General features: G+C 37.7%; 1 protein-coding gene across 2 annotated transcripts; it reads left to right on the top strand.

Moving 5' to 3' along the window:
• Positions 1-1,983: 1,983 nt before the first annotated feature.
• LOC140757683 (protein deltex) lies at positions 1,984-12,049 on the top strand. Of its 2 annotated transcripts, none has more exons than XM_073093586.1 (11): positions 1,984-2,310; positions 3,990-4,205; positions 4,546-4,679; positions 5,177-5,393; positions 5,855-6,064; positions 6,569-6,708; positions 7,134-7,245; positions 7,465-7,502; positions 7,924-8,090; positions 8,478-8,586; positions 9,225-12,049. In XM_073093586.1, the coding sequence occupies exons 2-11, from the start codon at positions 4,007-4,009 to the stop codon at positions 9,414-9,416; spliced, it is 1,518 nt and encodes a 505-aa protein (XP_072949687.1). In that variant the 5' UTR covers positions 1,984-2,310; positions 3,990-4,006; the 3' UTR covers positions 9,417-12,049. The 2 variants fall into 2 exon arrangements, with proteins under 2 accessions (XP_072949687.1, XP_072949686.1); XM_073093585.1 differs by having other exon boundaries at positions 7,131-7,245.
• The last annotated feature ends 603 nt before the right edge of the window (positions 12,050-12,652 follow it).

The raw sequence follows: 12,652 nt of genomic DNA, 5'->3' as shown, positions 1-12,652 counted from the left end.
AGGTACTTCTTTTCGCGTGTTTGTAAAAAAAATAACAAAAAATACAACCGACTTCTATGTCACTACAAAGTAAAAAATAATTCGAACGAAATATATTGAGCGCCGACTTCAGAAATATGTACTAAACCAACATTTATTTGAATTATTTTTTACTATGTAGTGACATAGAAGTCGGTTGTATTTTTTGTTAAAATTTTTTTTACCCTTTTTAGTGATGACATAATAACATTTATATTAATACAATATAAAATTGTATAAACGTGATCATGAATTAAGGTACGGTCTGAATTTACATTGATTGGAACCGCCCGCACGCAGGGCGCTGCCGCGCCCTGCCCGCTTAGTTTTATATTGTCTTATGTGTTCCAACCTAACCTAACTAAATAGTCAATGATTTGCAATTTCATTAGAACCTCCTACACCAAATATCTTCAAACACGACTCAATTATTCCCATCGGTTGAGGAGTTACATATTTTGTCTCCGAGCCACATTATCAGACCCTTAAATAGTCAATGATGAACTGACTTTGCAATTTCGTTAGAACTTTCACCAAATATCTTCAAACACAACTCAAATATCCCCATCGGTTGAGGAGTTACATATTTTGTCTCCGAGCCACATTATCAGACCCTTAAATAGTCAATGATGCACTGACTTTGTAATTTCATTAGAACCTACAATAAAAAATAACACAATAAAAAAATAATTATTAAAATCGGTTCACTAACGGCGGAGTAATTCGTGTACATACATAAAAAAAAGATACCGGCCGAATTGATAACCACCTCCTTTTTGAAGTCGGTAAAAAAATAACAGAGTGCAGAGAGGTAGAGTGAATTTTATTTAATTGTATTTTTTATTTTCCTGTTCTCCTGTGGCCATTTCCTAATATTTACCAGTAGTTTATGGATATAATACATAAATTACACGAGTGAAACCACGAGGTACAGATAGTCACTCATAATTAGGTGGTACGAAGTTCACCGGGTCATCTAGTATATATATATATACAAAAGTTCTACTGTGTGTACTCACTAATAGAACCATATAAACCAAATAAACAAAGAAATCGGTTAATAAAATACTAATATAAGCAAATCATGTATTTTTAATTATACAGTCATGTAACTTAATCAGTGCACATGCACCATCAATAATAACACAGTCATGAAATGTTTTAATTGTGTCCTATTAATTACAGAATGGGCCCTTAAAATAGAATTCTCATAGACGTCTTATAATTCTATTCTTATCATAGACATCTATATAATATATTAAATATATGAATACTTCCACTTGCTGTTTTGTTTTGATTTCGTCCCGTTCCAATGATTTGGAATTGACGAATCACTCGAGAGTTACTAAATTTATTCCTTTTTTTCAATAATACTTCTCTTACATAGATAGTATAAAATGTCATTGCTTGCAAACAGAGGATTTAAACATATAAGAATCTGCAAGTTCTTTAACGTTTATGAGATTTGGGTTTAGGAACTTGTATAAGCAAATTTGTTAGGATATTTAGCGATCGTACTTGTACACATCGTCACTGCACACGCCTTGTAATTTGACATTCTTGCAATTGTACTAATAAAAGTTAAATAATTCCCAAGATTTCCCCTGAAGTATGTGTAGCGTATGTGTGTGAAGTTTATTTCTATATTTTCAATGTGTTGACGTCACGCTACGAAATGACAGTTGACCGCCTGTTTTGGCGTAACGTTCCGTTTACCGTAATAAAAATATGTTTTTTATTAATAAATAGCCCTTTTTTCGAAAAAATGATCAATGAAAGGCATATATAATACGTATATGAATTCATTAAAACAGTTTCCCAAAAAGTGTCAAGTAGCCAATTTCATAATGTTGATTGTTTAGCTTAATATCGCACTCCTATTGGCAATCTGTGGCACAGATCATAGATAATAATGATGTGTTATTTTTTTTAAAACATGATCAGCTATGGGCTATGGGCGCTATGGCTATTGGGCATTGGCTATTGACATGAAAACTAAAAGCTTTGTATTTGTTGTAAAGTAAAAGCTGTCTTATTATTTGAATTGAAAATTAATTATTTTAGTTTTGCTCAAATGATTTCGTAAGACATGATGTATTTTATACGAACATATAAAATGTACTCGCTCAAAACTTTGTTTATAGTCTGCTAATAAAATGCGAGTGACCGTTCTCGCCGTGCTGTTTATTAATTCAATAAATTGTTTCGTCGGAAGTGGAATGTGATTCTTAATTGATGGTATCAACTGTGATTGCACGATCTCAGCGAAAATTAATATCTTATTTTAAAAAGGTGAGATGTATTGAATATATTACACTTTCGTTATTTAGTAACTAGACAAGTCAAACCTAAATCTTGTACAGAAGTACACTAAAAGCAAATGTTTTTGCAATTAACATCGAATGGTTTAGAATTTTAAAGTTACATTTGTAGACATTATTGCATTCTAATATGATTTATGTTAAACTGATGATGTCAAGTTAAGCTGATGATGTTATGAGATGAAAATATGTGAAGTTGAAAATATAGCCAAATGAATTTCCATTAAAATACCATGTCATACTGGTTTGCACCAAATCATGGTGCACTATGTTAAAATTATTCTTCGTTAATTATTCATCTTCCCTTGTATACAGCATATCCACACTTTCCTGTAATAATTGTTTCAAAGTTTTCTATAAATCTTATAAGGCTTCAAGTAGGATACCTATAGTTACATAAAATTATTGTCTTACAGTTTTTATACAATTGTGTTTGAAATTAGATCTCAATTACTGTTTTGAGCTGTAACTTCAGTTGACTCTTAAATGCATATAATCTGTGTAAAATGCTTTTCCATAAGTCTACCCTTATATAGGCATGACATTGGGTAAACATACATTTATTTGTACATAGAAAGACTAGATGATCCCAAAGCACTTGTTGCACAATTTATCATTACAATGCAAAATAGCATAATCATCAGATGCTAAGATGTATAATTTTGCTACATTTTATTTTTAAAGTCTTTATATTTAAACATTTTGCTTTCTTGCCCTAAAACAAAGCATCATCAGAGTGAAAGTTACATGAAAATATACTGATGATCTAGCAGTTTGAATGTATAACTTTGTTTGGGATCTATCTTTTGTTACATTCCAGTTACACAAGATCTGTGTGAACTGTGCCATCAACAGTAATGTATTCAACTTGAAATACATAAGTTTTATGGCTTAATATTACGATTAATGTATGTTTCGAAGGTTGAAGTAATAAATGAGCAGATGGTAAGTACTACTGTCTTTGGACATCTGTAGCCAGCTCCATGTAGATTCTACTTAGAGTGGAGTATAGATGAATTGTCACTCCTAAGGACTAAAATTGATGTAACAATCATGTGTTAGTCAGTTGGAGTCCACATCTTTTTGCTGAAATGCAAAATGACATGTGCCTAGTCTGCTTGGTCTATGTTAGTTCTTTCATCTGAAGTAATTAATATTCTGGAATGTTCCACCACATTTTCTGATAATCATACACAGCATACAATGACATGCTTCCTTGTTATCTATGAGCAAACTCAATGATTTGTGGCACAATAATTCAAACACCTCATTTCCCATATTGATACTTTACTATCTATAAGTAAACTGGAGAAAATAAACATTTAAGATCAATATTGGCTATCACGTGTAATATCAATATTTGTGATATTCAAATAAGATAAGTTATATTTAGTTCCATAGTTCAGAATATTGAATGAAAATTTTAATTATATAAAATTTTTGAAGCTATTTTATGTAAGTATAATTATCTGAGTTAATCTATTCTTGAACTTAAATTACTTTACAGAAAAAAATCTAATATGTGTAAAGTTTATAATTTAAATTTGGGAGATATTATTCCCAATCTTACAAAGAGAAAAAATAGTTAATTTGTGCTTATATTGTTGAGTCTATCTTTGCAATAAGCTCATCCTAGCATTGTTGTTCCAGGAGATGTGATATCGGCGATGTCGTCAGTGCACTGCGTAGTGGTGTGGGAGTGGCAGCAGGAGGGGCAGTGGCTGCCGCACTCGCCGGGCGTGGCGCGCACGCTGGAGCGCGCGCACGCCAAGCAGCTCACGCGCGTCGTGCTCGCCGACGCGGACCCCGCGCTCAAGGGGCACTATGTCAATCTGAGGACGCTTACGCAGTGTTCGGATACACCTGGTATGATTCTTATTGGAATTACGTATAAATTTTACCTATTGTTGAATATTCATCATTACAAGCCCCCAACTCACAGATCAAATGCCTTGCCCATATGACAGATATGTGAATAGTAATAGGAATTAAATAAGAATTTATTATGTAATTTGTGTACATTTAAAATCTTAAATCTTTTAAACAAAAACTTGATGTGGCATAAATATATGTTGCATAGTCGTCATTGCAATTCAACGGTTAGACATATATGAAGAAAACCATAATGATGGGAACAGTGAAACAATGCATCATATTATATATCATTAATTCATTACAGTCACAATAACTATTATGTAATGTGTAGGTGTGGCGGAGTGCGCGGTGCGTCGCGCGTGCTACAGCGTGCAGTCGGCGGGCGGGCGCGGCGCGCGCTGGGAGTGGGCCCGTCTGGCGGACGCGCGGGCAGCCGCGCTGCGATATGAACCGCTGCCAATGGAGGTAGTCACAATATCAACTTTTATACCTTTCGTGCCATTAGATTAGGAGCTATCTACACCGAGTTACATTATGCTTGTCATAGCTACACTCAACAGTCATAACAATTTCTTTAACAAAATCTATCATCAATTAAGAGATTGTTCGAATGAATCAATTAAACAATGTTTTTTCTTCTAAAATAGCTGATTTTACCAAAACTTCGAAAAAAGTGTTAATTATTATTCATCTTTACTTAATACGTTCTATTCAAATTCAGCAGGCATATATTGCATTTTCAAAGCACTTGTGAGGTGACCTGTCGCAATTCGTCAACAGATGGCGCCGCATGTATTCTGAATCGCACTATCGAAGTTTTGTTAACATTCTGCATTTCTGCAGATACAAGCTTTGAACTAATGCTAGCAGAGCATGACCGTCTCCGAGCTCGACCCGTACCATTACCTCGCCTCATCTTTAATCCCACTCTCCATCCATTAAAAAAAATGTATTTTAAATAGATCCAGTGTCGGCTGGAGGAGGCGTGGTCGAAGGGCGCGGAGTGCGTGCAGTTCGAGGGCTGGGTGGCGTCGCTGTCGCGCATGACGGCGCGCGCGGCGGGCGGCGGCGCGGCGCTGCGGCTGCTGCGGCGCGGCTCGCAGCCGCCCTACCCGCTCACGCGCTCCGCGCCGCCGGAGCCGCCGCCCCCGCCGCCGCCTGAACGGATGCCCATTGAAGGTATTTCATCATATTATGTTTTATGTATATGCGCTCACCAAAGCAGCCAAATTACTTACCATAAAGTGACTTAAATTTATCATAAAGTTTTACTATAATGACTTATTACTTGATATAGTATTATACAATATACTACAATACTATTGGTTATTCTGTGCATGCTACTAGAGGATAATCTTCTCAAGCATGTCGTGACATAACTTGTGAGTATCAACATTTTATTAATAAAATATTAGGTACATTTGCAGCACCTTACATGTAATGAAAATGAAATTTCTTAAAAAACCTAATTAAGCACAAATTTTCGCATATTGCATCTGAAATGTACATATTATATGCGTTCTCTGTCCATATCCTTGAAATATTCCCCTAAAAAACCTTTCCAGACATATTCTAAATTATTTTGCAGTTTTAAAGAAATTGTTTATGATCTACATATAATATATTATAATTATTTCCAGGTCGAAGGCCGCGTATCCCACACCAGCACACCGGCTCGAGCGTGCACTCGGTGCAATCCGTGCACTCGGTGCAGTCCGTGCAATCAGTGCAGTCGGTGCAGTGTCCGCAGCCGGTGCGAGAGACGCATCGGGGCGGGGCCCGCAGCGCCTCGCCCAGAGACCGCAAGCCGGGCTTGGCGAGGCAGATACTACATAACCTTAATATTTTCAGTGAGTGGATTCGATTTACTATATAAAAAATGTTTTAATTAGATCTATCACATATTATATCTGTAGTCGAGACAAGACTAGGCATGGTATTTTTTGGCTCTTTTGACCTGAGAGGTGACCAAATAGGTTCCAGGATTGTGGGTTCTAAGAGTTGAAGTTTCATTCGCCCAGCCATCGACCATGTAGGTCCCATGGCAGTAATAATACTTACCTACTTAATCCAAATTATGTGATTCACTTACATTAGGTCTGTTCTGTTCTTGTGACTTTGCTGCAAGAAAATCGATTACCCCAATATTAGCATGTTCATCCATGAGACTAGGTATATGCTGTGTTATGATCCAGGGAAAGTTATGATATGCGTACCGGTTACAAACAAAACATACCATTGATAATTGCGATGAAAACATAAATACGTATTACACAAAAATTAAAGAACATGTTTATGTTCTAAGTAATGTACTTAGAAAAATATTTTTTACGATGTTTATATGTTTCCCTCAGGCAGTCGAGCTGCAGCGGCGGCGGCGGCGGCTGCGGCGGCGGCGGACGAGGAGCGGCGGGCGGAGGCGCGCGCGGGCCGCCGGCACAGCGTCGACACCGTCTCCACCTACCTCAGCCACGAGAGCAAGGACAGCCTGCAGGTACGCTAAGCCCTGCATCGTACTGCACTTATCGTCGATACATATTGTGGAGTTCCATTGCGAATCATCATGTTTACATTTACATTTTTATACCACATTACTTAGGTATACTGCTCTCTTGCAATGTGCTTTTAAGTGATATAGGCTCTTATAGTGTAGTGTTCATAGACTTGAATCTGCTTGGCTTTTTAGTGAGAGTTCCAATCCGCACCTTCTTACAGCATTTGTAGACAACAGCCTGATCCGTTAGCATTGCAAGAAGAAATTGGTGTCCGGCAATGAGACAGCGATGGCTTAATAATTTGAATGCCATCATCAACCTAGTGTTAGACACAGATTTCTACTCAGAATTATAAGCCTATCATACTACAATCGAACTATACTACTAGCAATATGTCACTTAGTTAAATAATTGTTATTAGCAGCAAGGGTCGATCGGCGAGCTGTTGAACTGCAGCACGGGCAGTGATGACGTGTTCGAACCCTCGCAGCCATCGCATTTGGAACCTCTGCCTGTCGTGGACAATAGATCGGACGGTAATTTTTTTTGTTATAGTATAATAAAAATAAATCAATAATCAATCCTAATAAATAAAATAGGAATAATATTGGGAAAAAAAGTCATAGAAATTATTTTTTCAGTTTTAAGGATATAATTAAAACAGATTGTGAAAATGGTAGGGGGATGCATATCAGTCAGATTTGGCTAAGGTAAATAAATTTTACGTTATATACACATGTGGTATTTGTTTCCAGATGAGGAGTCGGCGGCGTGGCGTTGGCAGCGACCTGCGGTATGTCATTCCCGTCTATAATTCTTATAGTTTCAATCATAGATAACTTATACTATATTTTATATACAATCAGTGTTCTTTTCAAAGTCGGCAAATGTAATCTCCTTCACACAACGCCTTAAAATTACAATCAATAAGAACCTTAATAACAGCAAAATTTCTCTATATCAGATAAAGTTGTAATAGTGAATGTTTATTAAATAGTATCAAAGATTTTCAACATTCACAAATACTGCCAACGAAGACGGATAACTTAATTAGTTAAAAATTTTGTTATTTTAATATTTCTGTATTGTTACCTTATGTGTGTAATGAAATACTGTGTCAGTGTGGCAGTCAGTTAAAAGATAAGCGCTGCGTTCTGTTTAAGCTCTTGAAAATAAAACAAGAATTCGTTAATATCATTACGCCTGTCGTGCAGGAGGAGCCGTACACGGAGTGCGCGATGTGCGGGCACGTGTCGGGGCACGGCGCGTCGGCGGCGCCCGCGCTGGTGGGGTCGCAGCCGCCCGGCTCCATGGCGTGGTGCCGCCAGCCCGCCTCGCTGCCCGGATACCCCGACGTCGGCTCCATCCTCGTCACATACAAGTATGTTTACAACTGGAACGACTTTCTGCGACTCGGCAAGAGATGGCGCTACTGCTATTCTGAATCACGCTATAGAAGTTTTCTTGACTTGCGTATACAGAAGGTGGTAGAATCCTTTGTGATTCGACTCCGGCACCGTCACCGCCACACCTATTTCCGTCTAATAACAGCAGTGTTATACGCTGCTATGTTCTGGTTTGAAGGGTGTGATAAGGGAGACATACTTTTCTGAGGCGTTCCATCTTAATCCTGAAGAATAGTGAATATCTAATTTTATGATGGGGTTGATTACGGATGTCTATGGGTGGGATATCATCAGGTGGACTGCATGCTCGTCATTTATTCCTATATTATTATAAAAAAATAAATAAAAAAATGTGTGGTCAGCTTCCAGTCGGGGCGTCAGGGCGCGCTGCACCCGGCGCCGGGCGCGCCGTACTACGCGGTGGGCTTCCCGCGACACTCGCTGCTGCCCGACGCGCCGCTCGGCAGGCAGGTCAGTGCACACAAGTTCAATACAGCTCTCCTTTACCGACAAGTAAATATCAGATGTAATAGGAACTTCGTATGCTTAAAATCTGTATTATGTATTCAGTTGCTTGCGATTATAGAATTGTTACGTACGCGACGTTGATGAGCAGATTTAAGGGATTCAACGATAGAGCATATAATTACATATATGATATTTATGTAATTCAGTATTTTGGCACTCGGTTTATTGTTTGATTAAACTAAAACTAGTCTGTAGAAATTAATCATGTTTCCAATTTATTCCTTCTTGAACCTACATGACAATAGGGAGGAGGTTCACAATTTCATGGCATTTTTGTAATTCTTGTAAATGTTATGTTCATCAATTAATAACGAAATAATAATAATTACGCATTGTTACATATGTGAGAAGTGCTCACATTACTCAACAACATACATAAAACTAAATTGCTAGTTACTATATTTTAGCATTATTTGCACATATTTTTTTACGTTTGCTCAAAAATGTTAATATATGGTCAATTATATGATTGAAAAAAAAAACACATTAAAACTTTCAAATGGTCCAATAATTATATGAATTCAGTAAGCATTCGATGTGTTCAGGACAGGTAAGTATAGTGTTGTATCGTCGTGTGTCAGGTGTTGGCGGCGCTGCGCGTGGCGTGGGAGCGGCGGCTGCTGTTCACGGTGAGCGCGTCGCTGACCACCGGCCGCGAGCACGTGGTGGCGTGGCGCGTGCCGCCGCCGCCCGCCGCGCCCGCGCACTACCGCGCCGGCGCGCTCGCCCGCGCCTTGCGACATCTGGCGCCGCTGCTCGCGCCCACACCCTGACCGCGCGCCCCGGGGACCACGGGTGACGTCACCCCCACTGCTTACAACCGCGAACGCCGGGGGTAACAGGTGACGTCACTCCGCTGCTCGCGCCCGCGCCCTGACCGCGCACGTCGGGGTAACGGGTGATGTCACCCTCCTACTCGCACCCACGCGTAGGCCACGCTCCCCGGAAACAACCGGTGACGTCACTTCCACTGCTCGCGACCACGCCCTGACCACGCACCCTCGTAACAGGTGACGACACTCCCACGGCTCGCAACCGCGCCGAGACCGCGCAGCCCGGAGTAACGGGTGCCGAGACCAGTGCCGCACCCAGACCGTGCTAGCGCATGAACAAAGATGTTATCACCCATGCTCGTGCCCGCACCTTGACGTCATCCTCCACGCAGGTTAACTACCGCGCAGGCGGGTGACGCGTCACCCGTCGATTATTGGAAAGAAAAAAAAATATCAGCATCTACGCAAATCATAAAGTTTGTTGAGAAACATGAATAAATTATGGATTATAAGGTCAGTCAGTAGGTAATATCCCTTATAAGATATTTAAAACAAATTCGAATATATTTATAAAAAAATAAAAAATACAAAACACTCGAAATCACATGTAACTTTAAGAGTTGATAACAAAATATTTTTTTTATAGTTATCTCGGCCATGTATGTACTCGCTATCTGGGGGCACGATAGTTCCCACCAAGTCGAGCATAAAAGCGAGACGGCCGTACCGAGCTTTTTCAGTTCAGGCCATTTTCGACCCGTAAATAACTGTCTACAGCTTACCTCATGTGTTGATGTCTACTATTATTTGACTACCTACCCTGAAGGAAACTGTCAATTCTCCCGAATGTCACCATAACTAAAACTAACATCGTCAATTTCTCATTTTTGCTGCGCCCTTCCATTACTTTTCCCATATGAAGAAAAATAGTATTTTACGTTAAACATACAAATATATTCCTATTGTATACATTCCCTGTAAGAATATTAGGTACATGTGTAATCACCGGGACCAATATATGACGTGTTATTATAATATAGCCGCAATTAGCCCCACGATGGGTTTAGTAGCATTGTACTTTGCCAAGCACTATACATTATTATGTAAGATTTTAAAGAAGTGTGCCAATAATCCTTGTCTTCCTTTGTCAATATTAATGACACTTTGTTATTGTTGTATCTTCTATCTTGTTGAATGTTATGGGAAACGACATTTTATTATTGCAAAGTTGACAAAACTACTGTGAATGTATTAGCTATAAACATCGTAGTAATATTGAATAGGGGCTATCACCCTACCACGCGTGCTTACGGCCGCACGCGTGTCACACTGTATCGTTTTATAATTTTTAATATTAATTTGTATCGTTTTGCGCCACACGTACGCGGGACGCAAACAGGTTAAAGCAAATTAATTGAATTTGAATTTGACCTGCATGACAGGAAACATGCCGTAAATATTGTCTCATGTGTCACAAACTCCTACGAAAAGAATATGACTACATAAACTTTTAATGAAATGTGCAATAATAATATTTTCGTATATTTTTATCGTAAAAATGAATATGTAATTTGGTGTACAAATATAACATCGAAGCTCCTAAACACTACGTGGGTATATTTAATTTAAAACGTATTAGTAATTACTAATTATATAACTGTTAAACGAAGTGTAGCTATTTCTTGTATATCCTTACAAAAGTGCCAACTATGTTAAGACGAATACTTTAATACATATGCAGCTATAATATTAATTTGTATTTTATTTACAATACATTAGTGTACATTATATTTTAAGTAACACGTTGTTTCAAAGATTCTTTTTAACTATTTATATTGTTTAGCATTTAGTCTTGCCAGTAGGTGCCTTATTGATTTAAATAAAAGAGACAATATATTAATACTATGTAATTAGTTTTAGGTAACATGATTTATAAATGATAAAATGTCTTCCGTATCAACGAATCTTCCATACATACGCTTTATATTTTATGAAAATAAGAACTCGTACTGTTCATTAATAGGATATAAGTATATTAAAAGTGGAAATCAGTGTCTTGATAAGATATTGCATTTAATATTTTTATCAATAGGCTATTTGAATACTTGTCTTACGGGGGACGTGTGCAAAGCAATTTCTTGTTTACAAAGCTATGGTAATCACTGGTTTTATAGTTATAGTTATAGTTAAATGCAGAAGTCCATAAGCGACAGTAATCACTTAACAACAGGTTAAGTTTAACAGTAGGTTAACGAGGCGAATATAATATATAAGTTTTAATATCATCAAATTGCCCGCATAATCAATTGACGTACGTCGTATCTATAAATTATGTAAAACAGATCTTTATCGTGTTTTCTCCTTTTTTGAAACCTTTTGATAGTTGAATGGAAACTAAATTGTTATTGCTTGCTTATTAACTCTTTCTGCTGCCAGTTCACCGTGAGACAAGTACTTGGGGTTATTGGAGGCTCAGTTCTTTTTATGTGGTTTGGAATCTGAGATATTTGTTAAAATACATTCGATATTTTTATCTTATAGTAAAATGTATAAAAGTTATGTGGATTAGTCGTTCAACGATGCATTTTATTAAATTGGTATTTTTAAGAATTTAAATAAAGTTTATGAACTGATTTATGGTGTTTCACTACAATGTCATAGGTATACATAATCTTCAAATGTTTTTAACTTTAACGACTTACGTAGTAGGCAGTTCAAATGGGATGTATTCCCGGCCGGGCAAACATGTTAACATTGAATTAAAATTATATTTTGGAGTATTTTTAACATGACATAGGACAATCCTAATGAGACATCTGAAGAATTGAACAATTACTGAGGATGAAATAGTATTGTTTTCGTATTTGCAATACAGCTGTTTTGTAAATATCGAATGTTATCGATTAAAAAAATTTAACTGTCCCATTCTTTAACGTCGATATAAGAATGTTCGTGCACCACCATTATGGCCATGTCCATGTAAAGCCCATGGGATTGTTCTGTTGCTTATCGTTAAATAATCGATATTTTAAACTTTAAAATATAACACTCGTATCCGGGCTCCCCAGATCACATGTGATGTAGTAGGTATTCCCAGGATAACAAAGAAACACCAATTCTATCGCACCAACACGTAATCCAACCTTGACGAGTGTAACAATAACAAATATTTATTACCACGTAACAATTTATTATTTAATCCCTTCGCCAATATTGAGTGATGCAAAAATAGCCAA

This window comes from Epargyreus clarus, unplaced genomic scaffold (genome assembly GCF_041222505.1).
Source record: "Epargyreus clarus isolate Ecla_fem2 unplaced genomic scaffold, WU_Ecla_fem_2.2 ptg000004l, whole genome shotgun sequence".
Taxonomy (NCBI): Eukaryota; Metazoa; Arthropoda; class Insecta; order Lepidoptera; family Hesperiidae; genus Epargyreus; species Epargyreus clarus.
Note: the sequence above shows the minus strand (reverse complement) of the source record. Positions and strands in the feature narration are given on the sequence as shown.

Coding starts and splice junctions, on each gene's coding strand:
- LOC140757683 (XM_073093585.1), top strand. CDS start 4,007: ATGTCGTCAGTGCACTGCGTAGTGGTGTGGGAGTGGCAGCAGGAGGGG. Junction 6,709..7,130: donor AGAGCAAGGACAGCCTGCAG/GTACGCTAAGCC, acceptor AATTGTTATTAG/CAGCAAGGGTCGATCGGCGA. Junction 8,091..8,477: donor TCCATCCTCGTCACATACAA/GTATGTTTACAA, acceptor ATGTGTGGTCAG/CTTCCAGTCGGGGCGTCAGG.